This window comes from Harpia harpyja, chromosome 8, assembly GCF_026419915.1.
Source record: "Harpia harpyja isolate bHarHar1 chromosome 8, bHarHar1 primary haplotype, whole genome shotgun sequence".
Taxonomy (NCBI): domain Eukaryota; kingdom Metazoa; phylum Chordata; class Aves; order Accipitriformes; family Accipitridae; genus Harpia; species Harpia harpyja.
The window spans coordinates 44,270,476-44,282,525 of record NC_068947.1 but is presented as its reverse complement, the minus strand read 5'-3'; the positions used below and the strand labels follow the sequence as shown (position 1 = coordinate 44,282,525).

Sequence of the window (12,050 nt, the reverse complement as noted above, 5' to 3'; positions counted from 1 at the left end):
TTTAATGAGAGGCACTATGTCTCCTTTGAAAATTCCTAACTGTCAAGAGGATTAATCTTATGAGAAATCATTACCAGATCTGGTTGGTTGCACTTCTGTGGTACCAGATGTTTTGGATCCTGAAGAAACAGGCTGTGTTTCCTCAAAAGCTGAAAAAAGAATCTGAGCTTAAAATGCTGAGAGACCTGTGACTTAATGGATTAGCATCAAATAGCTTAGTGAAGGCTGTGCAATTCCAGATGATGCTAATGCAAAGCTAAGCAAGATGGCAGATGGCCTGCAAGCAAGATGTAGGACAACTGTGCCATGACAAATGGAATTGATGGTTTGCAATACAGTCTTCTGGCCTCGAAATTTGAGGTCGACATGCCCAAAAGAATTCTTATCAGTAAGTAATATTAACTTATTAAATTTTCTGGGATAAGAGCTGCAGCTATACAAAAAGAAATAAGCTAATGATGAGATATGACAACACTGTCTTTAAGCAGTTTTTAAGCCAGTAACAAATATGTTTTTCAGCTGGTTACACAGACACAAGAATGGTGAACAAGCTGCTCTCTGTGAGTGTTGGTAGCCAAGAGTCTAAAGCAGATCTTAAGATTACCATTTGCAGATCTACATGATGCTAAGATAATGGAAAAAAATCATGGAACTAATCTGCTGATTACCCATCTCCATCTCTCTGGTTTCAGCAGAAGGTAGAGATACAGATTTCACGGCTGGACTCTGAGTAGCTAAAAGCAAACAAAAAAATTTTATGATACCAAGACAGACACTCTCCTTGCAAGTGGTACAAAATCCAATTTGAACTGTAACTAGCAAGTTTTTGTTTTGTTTGAAGGTCTCCTCTTTCTATTAATTTTTACCTGACTCAGACTTTGGCATACATTATCTAATCAGGCTGAATCCATGTTACTTAAGAGGTTTTTCTTCACAGCAAAGCAGCTACAACCCAAACACAATGCATTTGATCTTCACAGCACCTACAGGTCTGTATAAACTGGGTACTACTAGGTTATGTATAACTATTTTAAAAGGAGGTGTAATGGGAAAAGATAAAAAAAAGAGTAGTACAATGAAGTCATGAAGTACAGTACAATGAAATAATCATGAAAGTAAACAGCATCTTTTACCTGTTATGCTGTAATGAAGACTATTACAAAGACCTTATGGTTATTTCACTTTGAAATATGGATAACCTGAAGTGTGCTTTAATGAAAACAGGGAATCAAGGCAGAATTGGGCAGTCTTACCTAAAAGCCATCATGAACAAGTTTCCACCATGTGTAGGTTTTGCACTACTGTCCTGCTTCTAAGAAACAGATCCTATTCAACTGTGTGCACAGGCCAGTAAGTACCATTCTTTCCAGTAAACTTATCCGCACCAGTCACTTATGCCCGTTTAGATTATAATATATTTGAAAGAGAAAACTTCCATCTGTATTTTTAATTGGTCTTTATCAAGATGAGGTTTTTTGAAAAGCAGTTACACCAGAATTTTAAAAATAAACTTCTCTGAATGCTGGAGACCGAGAAAAACATTCAAACAACTAGGTGTAGGGTTCATTTCTAATGCAGGCAATATGAATATAAGCCAAAAAGTGAACAGACTTTCATATATTGGATCTGCTTTCCCCATTTACTTTCAATCCAGCTTATCACATTAACAAATATGATCCCAGGTTATTATCCTGATATAGCTGGACTCAGCAGTTGGACCAGATGATCGTTGTAGGTCCCTTCCAACTGGAACTTTCTATTCTATTCTATATTTATAGAGAAGAAAATAATACCAACAAAAGCTGTATGATTCACAGCTTTTGGCAAAAGCTTCCATTGATCCATTTACATCCAGTAAGAACTACAAGAGATCTCCCAAAGGCGTCAGAACATTGAAAGCATGTTAACAAAGCTATCTTTTCAGAAAGGTTTGAATTCAAAATATACCGACCACACAGAAAGTTTATAAAACAAAGGAGATGTCTCCCTCTGGTACAATCACGATAGAAAAATAAAGAAAAAAAGTATTCAGGGGAACTAGGGCAGAATACAGGTCACACACACTTAAACTTCAGAAATAAAATTTTGCTTTCTTTGCTGATTTTATGACAGCAGGTGATCAAAGCATGCAGAGGCACAGTGCAGAGAAATCTCCTCTGTATGACCCCCTCCCTCGCTCTCACAGAGTAACTTTGACTTCAGCATTGACTTCATGGGGAGCACAGATGCTCCAGCTGACCCAACGGCTGGGCCCAGCCTCACATAATTAAATCCCCCTTTTGCTAAGTGGAACTATTTGGCAGGAATGGAAGACATGAGAACAAAACCAGAACAAATACTTGAATGAAACATGTATTTTGCCTCAACTGTTGTTATTATTTTACCTTTTCCACCGAGAAAAACATAGGATTAGGTTATTATTCCCCAGCAGAAAGCAAAAATACTTCCCATCCCTAATAATTTTCAGGTTTTCAGCTATATTTATAGCAAATAAGTTCTTAAATCATCGAATGTGTCTCTCCAATGCTGCCTCTAACTGGATTTAACCAATTTTCTTTCACTACAGTGAAAACAAATATGTATCCCCATCCCCTCAAACGTATCTGGAAAAGAGTTGTCAAAAATTGTAGCAAATTAAGAACAAATTGTGAAGATCATTTTCATGGTCTTGAGAATTTGTTTCAAATACACATTTCAAGAAGAGCTATTCCTGGAAATTACTGTAAAATTTGGCAGACTGCATTAAGTAAAAGTATGCTGTCTAAATAAACCAGCACTATTACTTGATAACTTCTTGACTAATGTTAATGAAATATAAATCCATACTGATTCAAGGTCACTCCAGTTAACTAGTGTAATAGCTGTTTATATAGATAGCAGCAACAAGCAGTTGTTTTGGCAGAATGAGATATTTATGACTAGCACAATGACACAGTGTAGAGAAATACAAGCCTGTTATGAAAGCAGAGGTCTTGAGAAGGGGAAACACAGGATATGGCATAGAGAAGTACAGGCATGGGATGATAAAGAGATAGGGACTGGGCTTGGCACTGGATACCCCGTGCCATAAACAGCTCAGCGATGGTCAGTTATGAAAACTGCACACCTGGAGCTGGACAAAATTTAGGGGTAGCAAGAAGAACACAAAAATAGTAACTAACATACACAAATGGCACTGTGTATGGTAAATTCAGATGTAAGGTGTCTCTCAGCAGAAGAAAGAAAGAAAGAAGAGAGGAGGAAGAAATCATCAACATGAACATCACACTCCTCGCAGCACAGGACTCCAGACTCCAGATGCTCATAACTTGCTGAAACGTCCCCACTCATCACCAACACAAGCATGAAATCACCAAGCTTAGGACCCAGAGGTATAGTGGAAGGGTGAGCAAAACACCACGAAAAAGGGTAGAAATGAAGACGTTTGTGTGTTACTATTTTAATTATGTTACTGCTATTATTGACACTTTTTCTGTAAGTACTCTACCAGCATTAATATTCTTTGTTTTACTGTAAGAGTTAAATCTAGAAATGATGATTCTTGAATTAGATAGACCATTAAGAATTCCATTATACTAGCAATAAATTCTTGGCTTTATATACATATAAATGTATATGCATATGCATATATGTAAATACATATGTCTATACATACATGTAAATGTGTGTATACATACGTAAAATATAAATTTAAAAAAAAGAAGAAAAGGTGTGTTTCCTCTTTGCCCATAAGAAGATTTTGACCATAACATTTTGACCCTAACACAGGTAAAACTATTTTAAAAATGTGAGCATACTTTCTCAAATATCAGGGCTTTCCAAAGTGTCCTGAAGTTCATCACCAAACAACTAATGAATCCAGAACTAAGCAAACACTTATGAATATTTAAACCACAACAACATCTACAAATTATGGTACTACTTTAACCAAATATATTTGGCAAACTACAAGAAAACCCACAGAACTGATGTTGACTGGAACAGTACTCCAACTGTGAAATACAGTCAGTCTCAGAAGCTTATGGAGTACTTCCAAGAAAACTACAAAACTAAGAGTACAGATTTTAGCCAAGTATAAATTGCCATCATCATTCTATAGATAAATGTTAGCCCATATATCCTCACAAGTTTTTGTTTGTTTGTTTTTTTGTTTTTTTAAAATGAAGCATTAATCTGGAGCATCCTGTCATGACAATAAAGCAAAACCAGACTTAGAATGAAAGAAGAAATCTGCAAATTTTGTGAAGAAAAAGCTAATGGCTACCATATTTTACATACAGAATGGTATTATTGCAGCCGAAGCATTAAAACCTACCAGCCAAAAGAAACAACAAAATATTTAGATAACTTTCCAATGAAGTTTGCTCAAATTTACAAAGAAAGTAATTACCAAGTTCTGTCAATGGACTTTTTGGAGCATCAGAGATTCTGGATCCAGAAGGAAGTGGCTGTATTTCATTAGAAGCTATGATAAAAAAAATAATCAAGGCTTTACTTGATTAAGAATATTACAAGACACAGAATGGATCTGTATTTTGGCTTATAAACCACTTACTCCTGAAACCAATGATATTTAATAAAAAAGAAGACGAGTTCCAACCTAGGAAAAAAACCACATAACTTTGTCACTTAAAAAGGTGTGGAATAAAAATGAAATCACCTTTTCCCTAGTCATAATATAAAGATCCATCAGTCACAGGAATTTGATAATGAACATCCATCAGTAACTATGACCACCTAGTTTGAAATTAAGCAGTAAACCATCTTGATGAAATTTCCTATTCTAATCTTTAAAAGCATGGCAAAAAACAAGCAATGTTGATTATGCTTAAAAAAACCCCCTGATTAAAAGTTAGAATGAAAATTAGATGCTTTAGTTTCAGTAAATTCTGGAAATCTGCTTGCAACTGTAAATGAAAAAAGACAAAAGAGAAAGTATGACATTAACATGAATCAATAGGATTATGTAAAAATATGATTATTGAGAAGCATTAGCAGCCCTCTTCATGGGAAGATCTGTATTTCAGTCCTGCAAATGCTGATGATCTTTATCATACATCATTCTGTATCTATGCCATCTGTGCTTTAGAAAAATCTAATCAAAGTTTAAAAAAAAAAAAACCAAAACCCGAAACCTCAACTTTAGATTTGTGTTCATAATTTTGCATGGTTTGGGTATTAACATACACGCAACAAAATCGACATTGAAGAATTTAGAATTCTGAATGCAAGAAGTAAGTAGATGCTTCTCCAGATCACAAAACTAACAATACTACTACTTAGATCAGAAATCTCTCATTCTGAGACATCTCTATGAAAATCAGTAGAGCTCTTTTTTCCTCCAGGACAAATACAATTATATCATGTCACATGCAATATAAAATTTTCCTTTTGCATCACAATTGATGCTCCCTAAATGAACCTGTAATCAGAGGAAAATCCAGGAGATAATTATTTCAATTCTATCACTGAGGTTAATTTTACTGGTGGAAATTTTATGTGATATCAATCATGCAGATCACATAGACAGAAAGCATTACTTTGAAAAATAACATTAAATCACCCAGTCAAATCTGCTAGCAATAATCATATGTATAACGGCCACAGTTCAACCAGAGCTAGATGTATCCTGCTTTACGTTTCATGTGTGAGCGACTGGAAACACAAAGGGAACCAGAAATTTTTAATTGGGACCTCCTTTGGAGTCAATACAAAGGGGATGCAGCAAGTAGTAGAAAAATTCTGCTGGAGGTGAAAAAAGCATTTAATGTACAAAGAAGGTAAAAAGCAGCAAAATTAGTTACCCAGTATGTTTTGAGTTTGCACCAATTCAGGTTTAGGCGTTGATTTAAATTCCTCAGGTCCGTGTTTTTTCTCAGACTGAGCTAGAAGAAAGAAGCTTTATTTAATTTTAAATCCCTCTGAGCTTTTCTTTATCTACTGCCCAAAGCCCGCTGCTTTTCTTATCACCATTTTATGCCACCTAATTAGAGTAATTTCTGCAGCAGCTCAACTCCATCATGATTAATATTTTTTGTTTTCAGATGTGAAGTCTATAAGATGTTTTGGATTTATTTTGTTGCAGTTTTACATAAGCAAAGGAAAATATAAGTCACAAAGAGCAAAGCTAAGATCAGAATCTCACACTGTACTTCTGTTACAGCCTCCCAAATTCATTATGATATACATTATAAACAAGATCCATTACATCACAAAGTGTATTTACAAATATTTTCCCTGCTATTCTGGATTTTTTTTTTAATCCTTCTAATATAAAAATTATCCAGAAAAGAATAAAGATTCACCTCTAATACCTCAGCTCTTTCATTTTTCTAGTAATAATAGGCTTTTGACTTTTATTCATTCTTCTAATTCTACATCTTCAGAATAAAGCACAGGCAGTTTATTAAACAGCCATTAAATGTACCTAAACTGAATTGCTGACCGTATTTTAATAAACTAGTGCATAAGTATACTCCTCCATCTGTTCCACATAACATTTAATTCCTATGGTATGTAAGTCAAGATCACTTCTTTCCTCTCCATCTTGCTGGACGTCCCATAGCGTTTAATCAATCATACAGTACACACAACTGGTAATCGCAGATTATAAAATGACAAAGCTTATTGATATGGAACACAGGATGGTAAGGTCTCAGCCTTGAATGTGATAAAAGCATGAATTCCTTCCACAGAGCAAACTGCACAGTATTTACACAGTTGGTATTGAGAGGAGATCGTTAATATTGGTGATCAGCATCAATACAGCATTAAGTTTTAGTATTCATTCAGTTTAATAAAATAACACTTTCTTTTTGAGATACAATAGACAAGAGTAACTTTTGTTTTTCCAGCATGCTCTCCATGCTTTTTCCACAATCTACTGAGCATGCTTCAAGCAAGAACTGATCATGTAGCTTTATAAGCTTCTTATTTAATTGGCAGAAGAGAACAGGCTGTTTTCCAGATTCTAAATACTTACATAGATGCTACTTCACTTACAACTACATACTATTTTCTGTTTCAGAGTATGGTGCTTTTCAGTGCCACAAAAGTTGGATCATGTAGCTTTATAAGCTTCTTATTTAATTGCCAGAAGAGAACAGGCTGTTTTCCAGATTCTAAATAGTTACATAGATGCTACTTCACTTACAACTATATACTATTTTCTGTTTCAGAGTATGGTGCTTTTCAGTGCCACAGAAGTTGGATCATGTAGCTTTATAAGCTTCTTATTTAATTGCCAGAAGAGAACAGGCTGTTTTCCAGATTCTAAATAGTTACATAGATGCTACTTCACTTACAACTATATACTATTTTCTGTTTCAGAGTATGGTGCTTTTCAGTGCCACAAAAGTTGGAATCTCCATAGACGCTGCCTTAATTAGGACCCAGTTCAGCTTCTACTAAGTCAGTTACAGTGCTGTTACTGTCATTAGAGGAAGGAGGATTTCCTTCTACAGAGAAGTTAAAGCAATTTATCTCTATGAGGATTGTGGGAGAAAATTCACCCATAGAGACACAGAAACAACAACTAACAAACCTATACCTCAGAAGTACTTCAAAAGCTAACGTTTCTTATTGGTGAAAAGTAATCATGGAAAAAAAAAAATACCCAAACAAAAAAACCACCAAAAGCAAATACAGAAATTTAGAACTCATGCTTTGGGGTTTTTTAGAGGTCAGATGGTTTACACTCATACGAAGCCATTTGTCTTCGTCAGTCGCTTGTCAGCTAAGTTAGCTAAGCAAGCTGAACAAGAAAAAGCATGCCTAGAATTGGGACAAAAGAAACCAAGCTCTCCTCTGTTTTGCACAGAATGTTGTAGGGATGACATGAAACAACAGCAGGCATTTTTGTAAAAAAAGATACAGGAAGCAGAAAGTTTGGGCTTTAAAAGCTAAATTAGAGAAAAAGAAACGCCTCTGACTTCTCCAGGGCACCAGGTAAACTAGGCTTAATGTGGTGGTTCAATGGTAGCTGCAAAGTAAATGGTTAAAACGACCAAGCAAGGTAAGTTACTATGACGGCATGGAATACTGCAAGAATGCATTCACTATTTTTCTTCTAACTTCTCTTGACCCTCTCATTAATGTTCCTCTTCCCCCACAACTAGAATTAAGACATTCTGATAGAAACAATAATCTCACTCCTTCTCATATCCCACACAAGCACAAGGAAAGCCTTCAGGGGCCAGAAGGAAGACAGGAGGAACAGAACTTGGGAAATGTGGCAAGAAAGGAGTTATTCCTAATAAACATTAACCCTAGTTTGGATTCACAGGTGGTACTTTTCTTTCAAGCCTATTCTCTATTTCACAAATCTGCTTTGATAAATTTCTGGTACAATCCCTTACATGAAGAAATAACTTGCTCTTTTTTCTTTAAACTAGTTCTTCCACGTCCTAGACAAATGCGCTGATATTCCTAACTTGGTTAGCTCCAATTTCCCTGCAAAGTTAAAAATAAAAAGGCTCACACTTGATTCAACTGTGAGAAAAAAATGTAGTGGTAGTTTGAGGTACATTAGACAGCATTTTAAAGATTGGGGGGAAAAAAAGGCATTATGAACTTGTGCTGTTGTGTTAAGAATAAATTAGTCCTAAGTGGAAAATATTGTAACAAGCCTGGCAAAAACAAAGCATGAATGACCTTACTAACCAGTCTTTCCATGGAAGTGCATGCCAAGGGAGGGGAGGCCTGAAATTAAAAAAATGATTGGATGCCTGGCTGACAAATACACCAAAAAAAGTCACGCCACATCACAAAACACACCCTTTGACAAAGACCCAGTGGAATACAAGAGTGGCCCAGCTCATGGAGCCTCTCAGATAGTCCGCTTGTTGACATACTTCAAGCTCCTTTCTTCCCTTCTTGCATGATTGATGACACCATGGCTGCTGCAGTACACAGCTCCTTTTAAATCAGCGTTCTGTTGCCACTTCTGGCACCAGTCCTTAAACCTTTAACAGCAAATAATTACTATGCCTTACTCAAAGAATCCAGTATGATTTTCAAATAGGGAGGTCTGAATGAAATATAATGAAGTAGATCCTATTGCTAAACTCAATTAATCGTGCCTATATATTACCCTGTCTCTCAAATGCAACCCTTGCAAAAGGCTGGTGCTCAGATCTCTTGCTTAAGTTACTTGTGAAAGTCTGGCTCAAATGTGTAAATATTCAAGTTATTTTTGCATATGCAATGGCTAGACAGAAATTACACTCAAAGAACTTATTTTTTCTTTTACAGGATTCACGTTCATTTCCCTGTTTCCTGCAACTCTCCTTTTTTTTTCTCTTTAACTGAAACCATAATGAATACATTCTTCAATGTAAATAGTGTGACATACTCATACTTTTACATGAGACACTGGTGCTGTGATCAACAAAGAATGACTGAATGGAATGGTCACCACAGAAAAAGAGACATGGAAGCAAAACCACAGAGGAAGCATGAAGTGGAAAATGAAAATTATTCTAAATATTTCAGTAAATAACTAATGGTGCGATAGCAATAAGAATATGTTTAGTTGTAACAAATAGTTATATATCATTTGTCACTAAAAGGACAGTACTTGCCAATTATTATCAGGTATAATGAAACACACTATCCAACTTCATAAACATGTAATTCTGTGCTATGTCTAGATATGGCGATGTTCATGGTCAGAATTACTGCATGCTAAGCACATAAACATAATTACAGAACAGAAAGGAAAGGAAATGGAATGGACTGATTCTCTGCTCCCCAGGTGATATATCAATTCTGGTGCCAGATTTCACACTGTTTACCTGATTAGCCGGTAAATTCCAGGACAAGGAATGATGTATTTTGATTAGATGAATGCAATCCTGAGGACTAGGGATTTTGCGGGAGAGCCAATTACATACATTTATGCATTCAGTTCTCATTTTCACAAAATGGCAACGTTCTATAAAATATATTTGTAGATTGCTTGTTCTGCAGTTACTTAGACAAGGTAAATAATTTAGTAAAATAACTGCAGAATTTAAGTCCACAAGAGACCTCAAACTGTAAAACAAAAAAGAAATAAAACCCCAAATATTTACAGTTTTTTAAAAAGTATACACATGTTTCCAATTAAAACCAAGCTGTTTATTCCACATATGCTGAACTTATAAAGTTCAGAGCCCGCGTTGATGATAAATTCCTGTGGAGAAGCATCTCTGTTTTCCTCTTAATGCTTAGGATGAACAGAAAAGAGCTATCCATATGAAGGTTTTGCAGAAAGGAACCGATGGTTAAAACTAGAATTTGGCAAATACACTTATCTATTGAGTGGCAAATAAAATTCTGCAAACATTTTCAGAGAAAAAAAATGATGGATTGTTTAACCTAAAATGTAATTGTCAATCATTACATGATTTTGCTACAATACTTGATCCTACATCTCTTTTGTTCTCTACATACTCTATGGGAGGGGTTGGTTGGTTTGTTTGAATTAAAGACTGAGTTGGCCTGATGATGTAAAGTATGGTATCTTTGATATACTTAAGGAATAAAATAAATGCAGTCATATTTAATGGCAATATCTGTGTGAATCATGTTATGTCAAAGGAATAACATGCTACACCATTTCAGCCAGCCAGGAAATACTTCATAGATGGAATAGAGTAATGCCAACAAGATCACATAATATGACTAAACTAAACCAAAGCAAACCTTCGCTGTATTGTTTCCTCAAATTATTTTTTCATTTTAAAGTCTTGCCACCATTCAACCTCCTTTCTCCCTTTCAGCAAAGAAGCTGGCAGAAGCCAACTATTGTCTCTAATGACAGCAGAATCAAGACTTCAGTCTCAGTTATAGGATAAAAGCCAGACTACAGAAAATATAGGTGTATGCCTACTTAAACAATCCCGAAATGTGGGTCGATAAAGTGGGTGGAAAGTCACTCTTCATAATTTGACACTGAACAATTTAGTTCTCTCCAATCTTTTTGCCCTCAGATTGCAAATGTTAAAATACAGTGCTATACTTGCCATACAACTTGATAAAGTAGTCTGCCTATGTTACACTAACTTGTTTCCTAAGCAAATGGAGGCAGTAAATCTTGTGAGTTAAAATTTCACTTCATGTTTTTGAACAGTTTAAGAAATCAGCAGCTGAGTATGCCCTTTTAAATAAGTGATATTTTTTCAGCCACAAGTAGATGATAAAAAACTTCAGTCTTCCAAATATATAAGTTAACATACATTTCACAGACATACAACCTTGAATATGAGTCTAGGATCAAATTCTATATTCCTTTCCCATGTATGTGAACAGCTCCCATTTACTTTAATAGGACCAGTAACTCCACAGAGAGTGTGGTCAAAATTAATGTGTTCAAAACTGAACTTAAATGGAACATCATGCTGTCATCCTCTACACCTCTGAAATACAGCTTGCTACTGTGACTGTTTCATCTTAATCTTGTGCATGCATTTTGTGCAATCATGCCTTTATCTCTACTTTCCTTCATATATTTCCTGAAAGAAGTTTAAGGTGCATCACAAGAAAACTCGTTTTGCCATTTTTCTCAATTTCAAGGTATCCAGCACCCCACAAAAATATGGTTCTAAGTGTTTTTATAAACCTAACAATTGTAGCATCTGAAACTTTCCTCTAAAATTAGATTCAGATTTTTATCCACATCTACCATTCATGGCTGCTAATTCAGCTACATTATCCCCATTTTCCAACTACTGCCTTTAACTGAAGATTAAGCAACTCAAAGATGGATTTAATTTTAGCTTATCTATTTGGCAAAGATATTCCACAGAGCTTCTAAAAATAGAATTTTCATTACCTGGGAGCGACTGTGGGGAGATTTCTTGAACTTCTGGTGTTTTGGATTCAGCAGGCCATACTCGAGTTTCATTCTTAGCTAAAGGGACAAAGACATTAGGGAGTAACTGCAAAGCTGTATCTGCTGTGTTATACCACAGATTTATTTCTGTTCCACTTCAGTTTGCCAAAGTAAACCAACATGGATAAATGTGGAAAGCTGAATACTTTTAGGAATCAATGAACTTTCACTGCAC

At 35.5% G+C, this 12,050-nt stretch overlaps 1 protein-coding gene across 2 annotated transcripts in view; it reads right to left on the bottom strand.

Annotated features, from left to right (window-relative positions):
• ABI3BP (ABI family member 3 binding protein) overlaps positions 1-12,050 on the bottom strand; it is a 171,726-nt gene that overhangs the window by 94,092 nt on the left and 65,584 nt on the right. For both annotated transcript variants that reach the window (XM_052793998.1, XM_052793999.1), the window contains exons 10-14: positions 11,816-11,893; positions 5,805-5,885; positions 4,391-4,465; positions 669-734; positions 75-149 (exon numbers count right to left, since the gene is read on the bottom strand). In XM_052793998.1, coding sequence (XP_052649958.1) covers positions 75-149; positions 669-734; positions 4,391-4,465; positions 5,805-5,885; positions 11,816-11,893 — 375 coding nt within the window. The remainder of the gene's footprint in view (positions 1-74; positions 150-668; positions 735-4,390; positions 4,466-5,804; positions 5,886-11,815; positions 11,894-12,050) is intronic.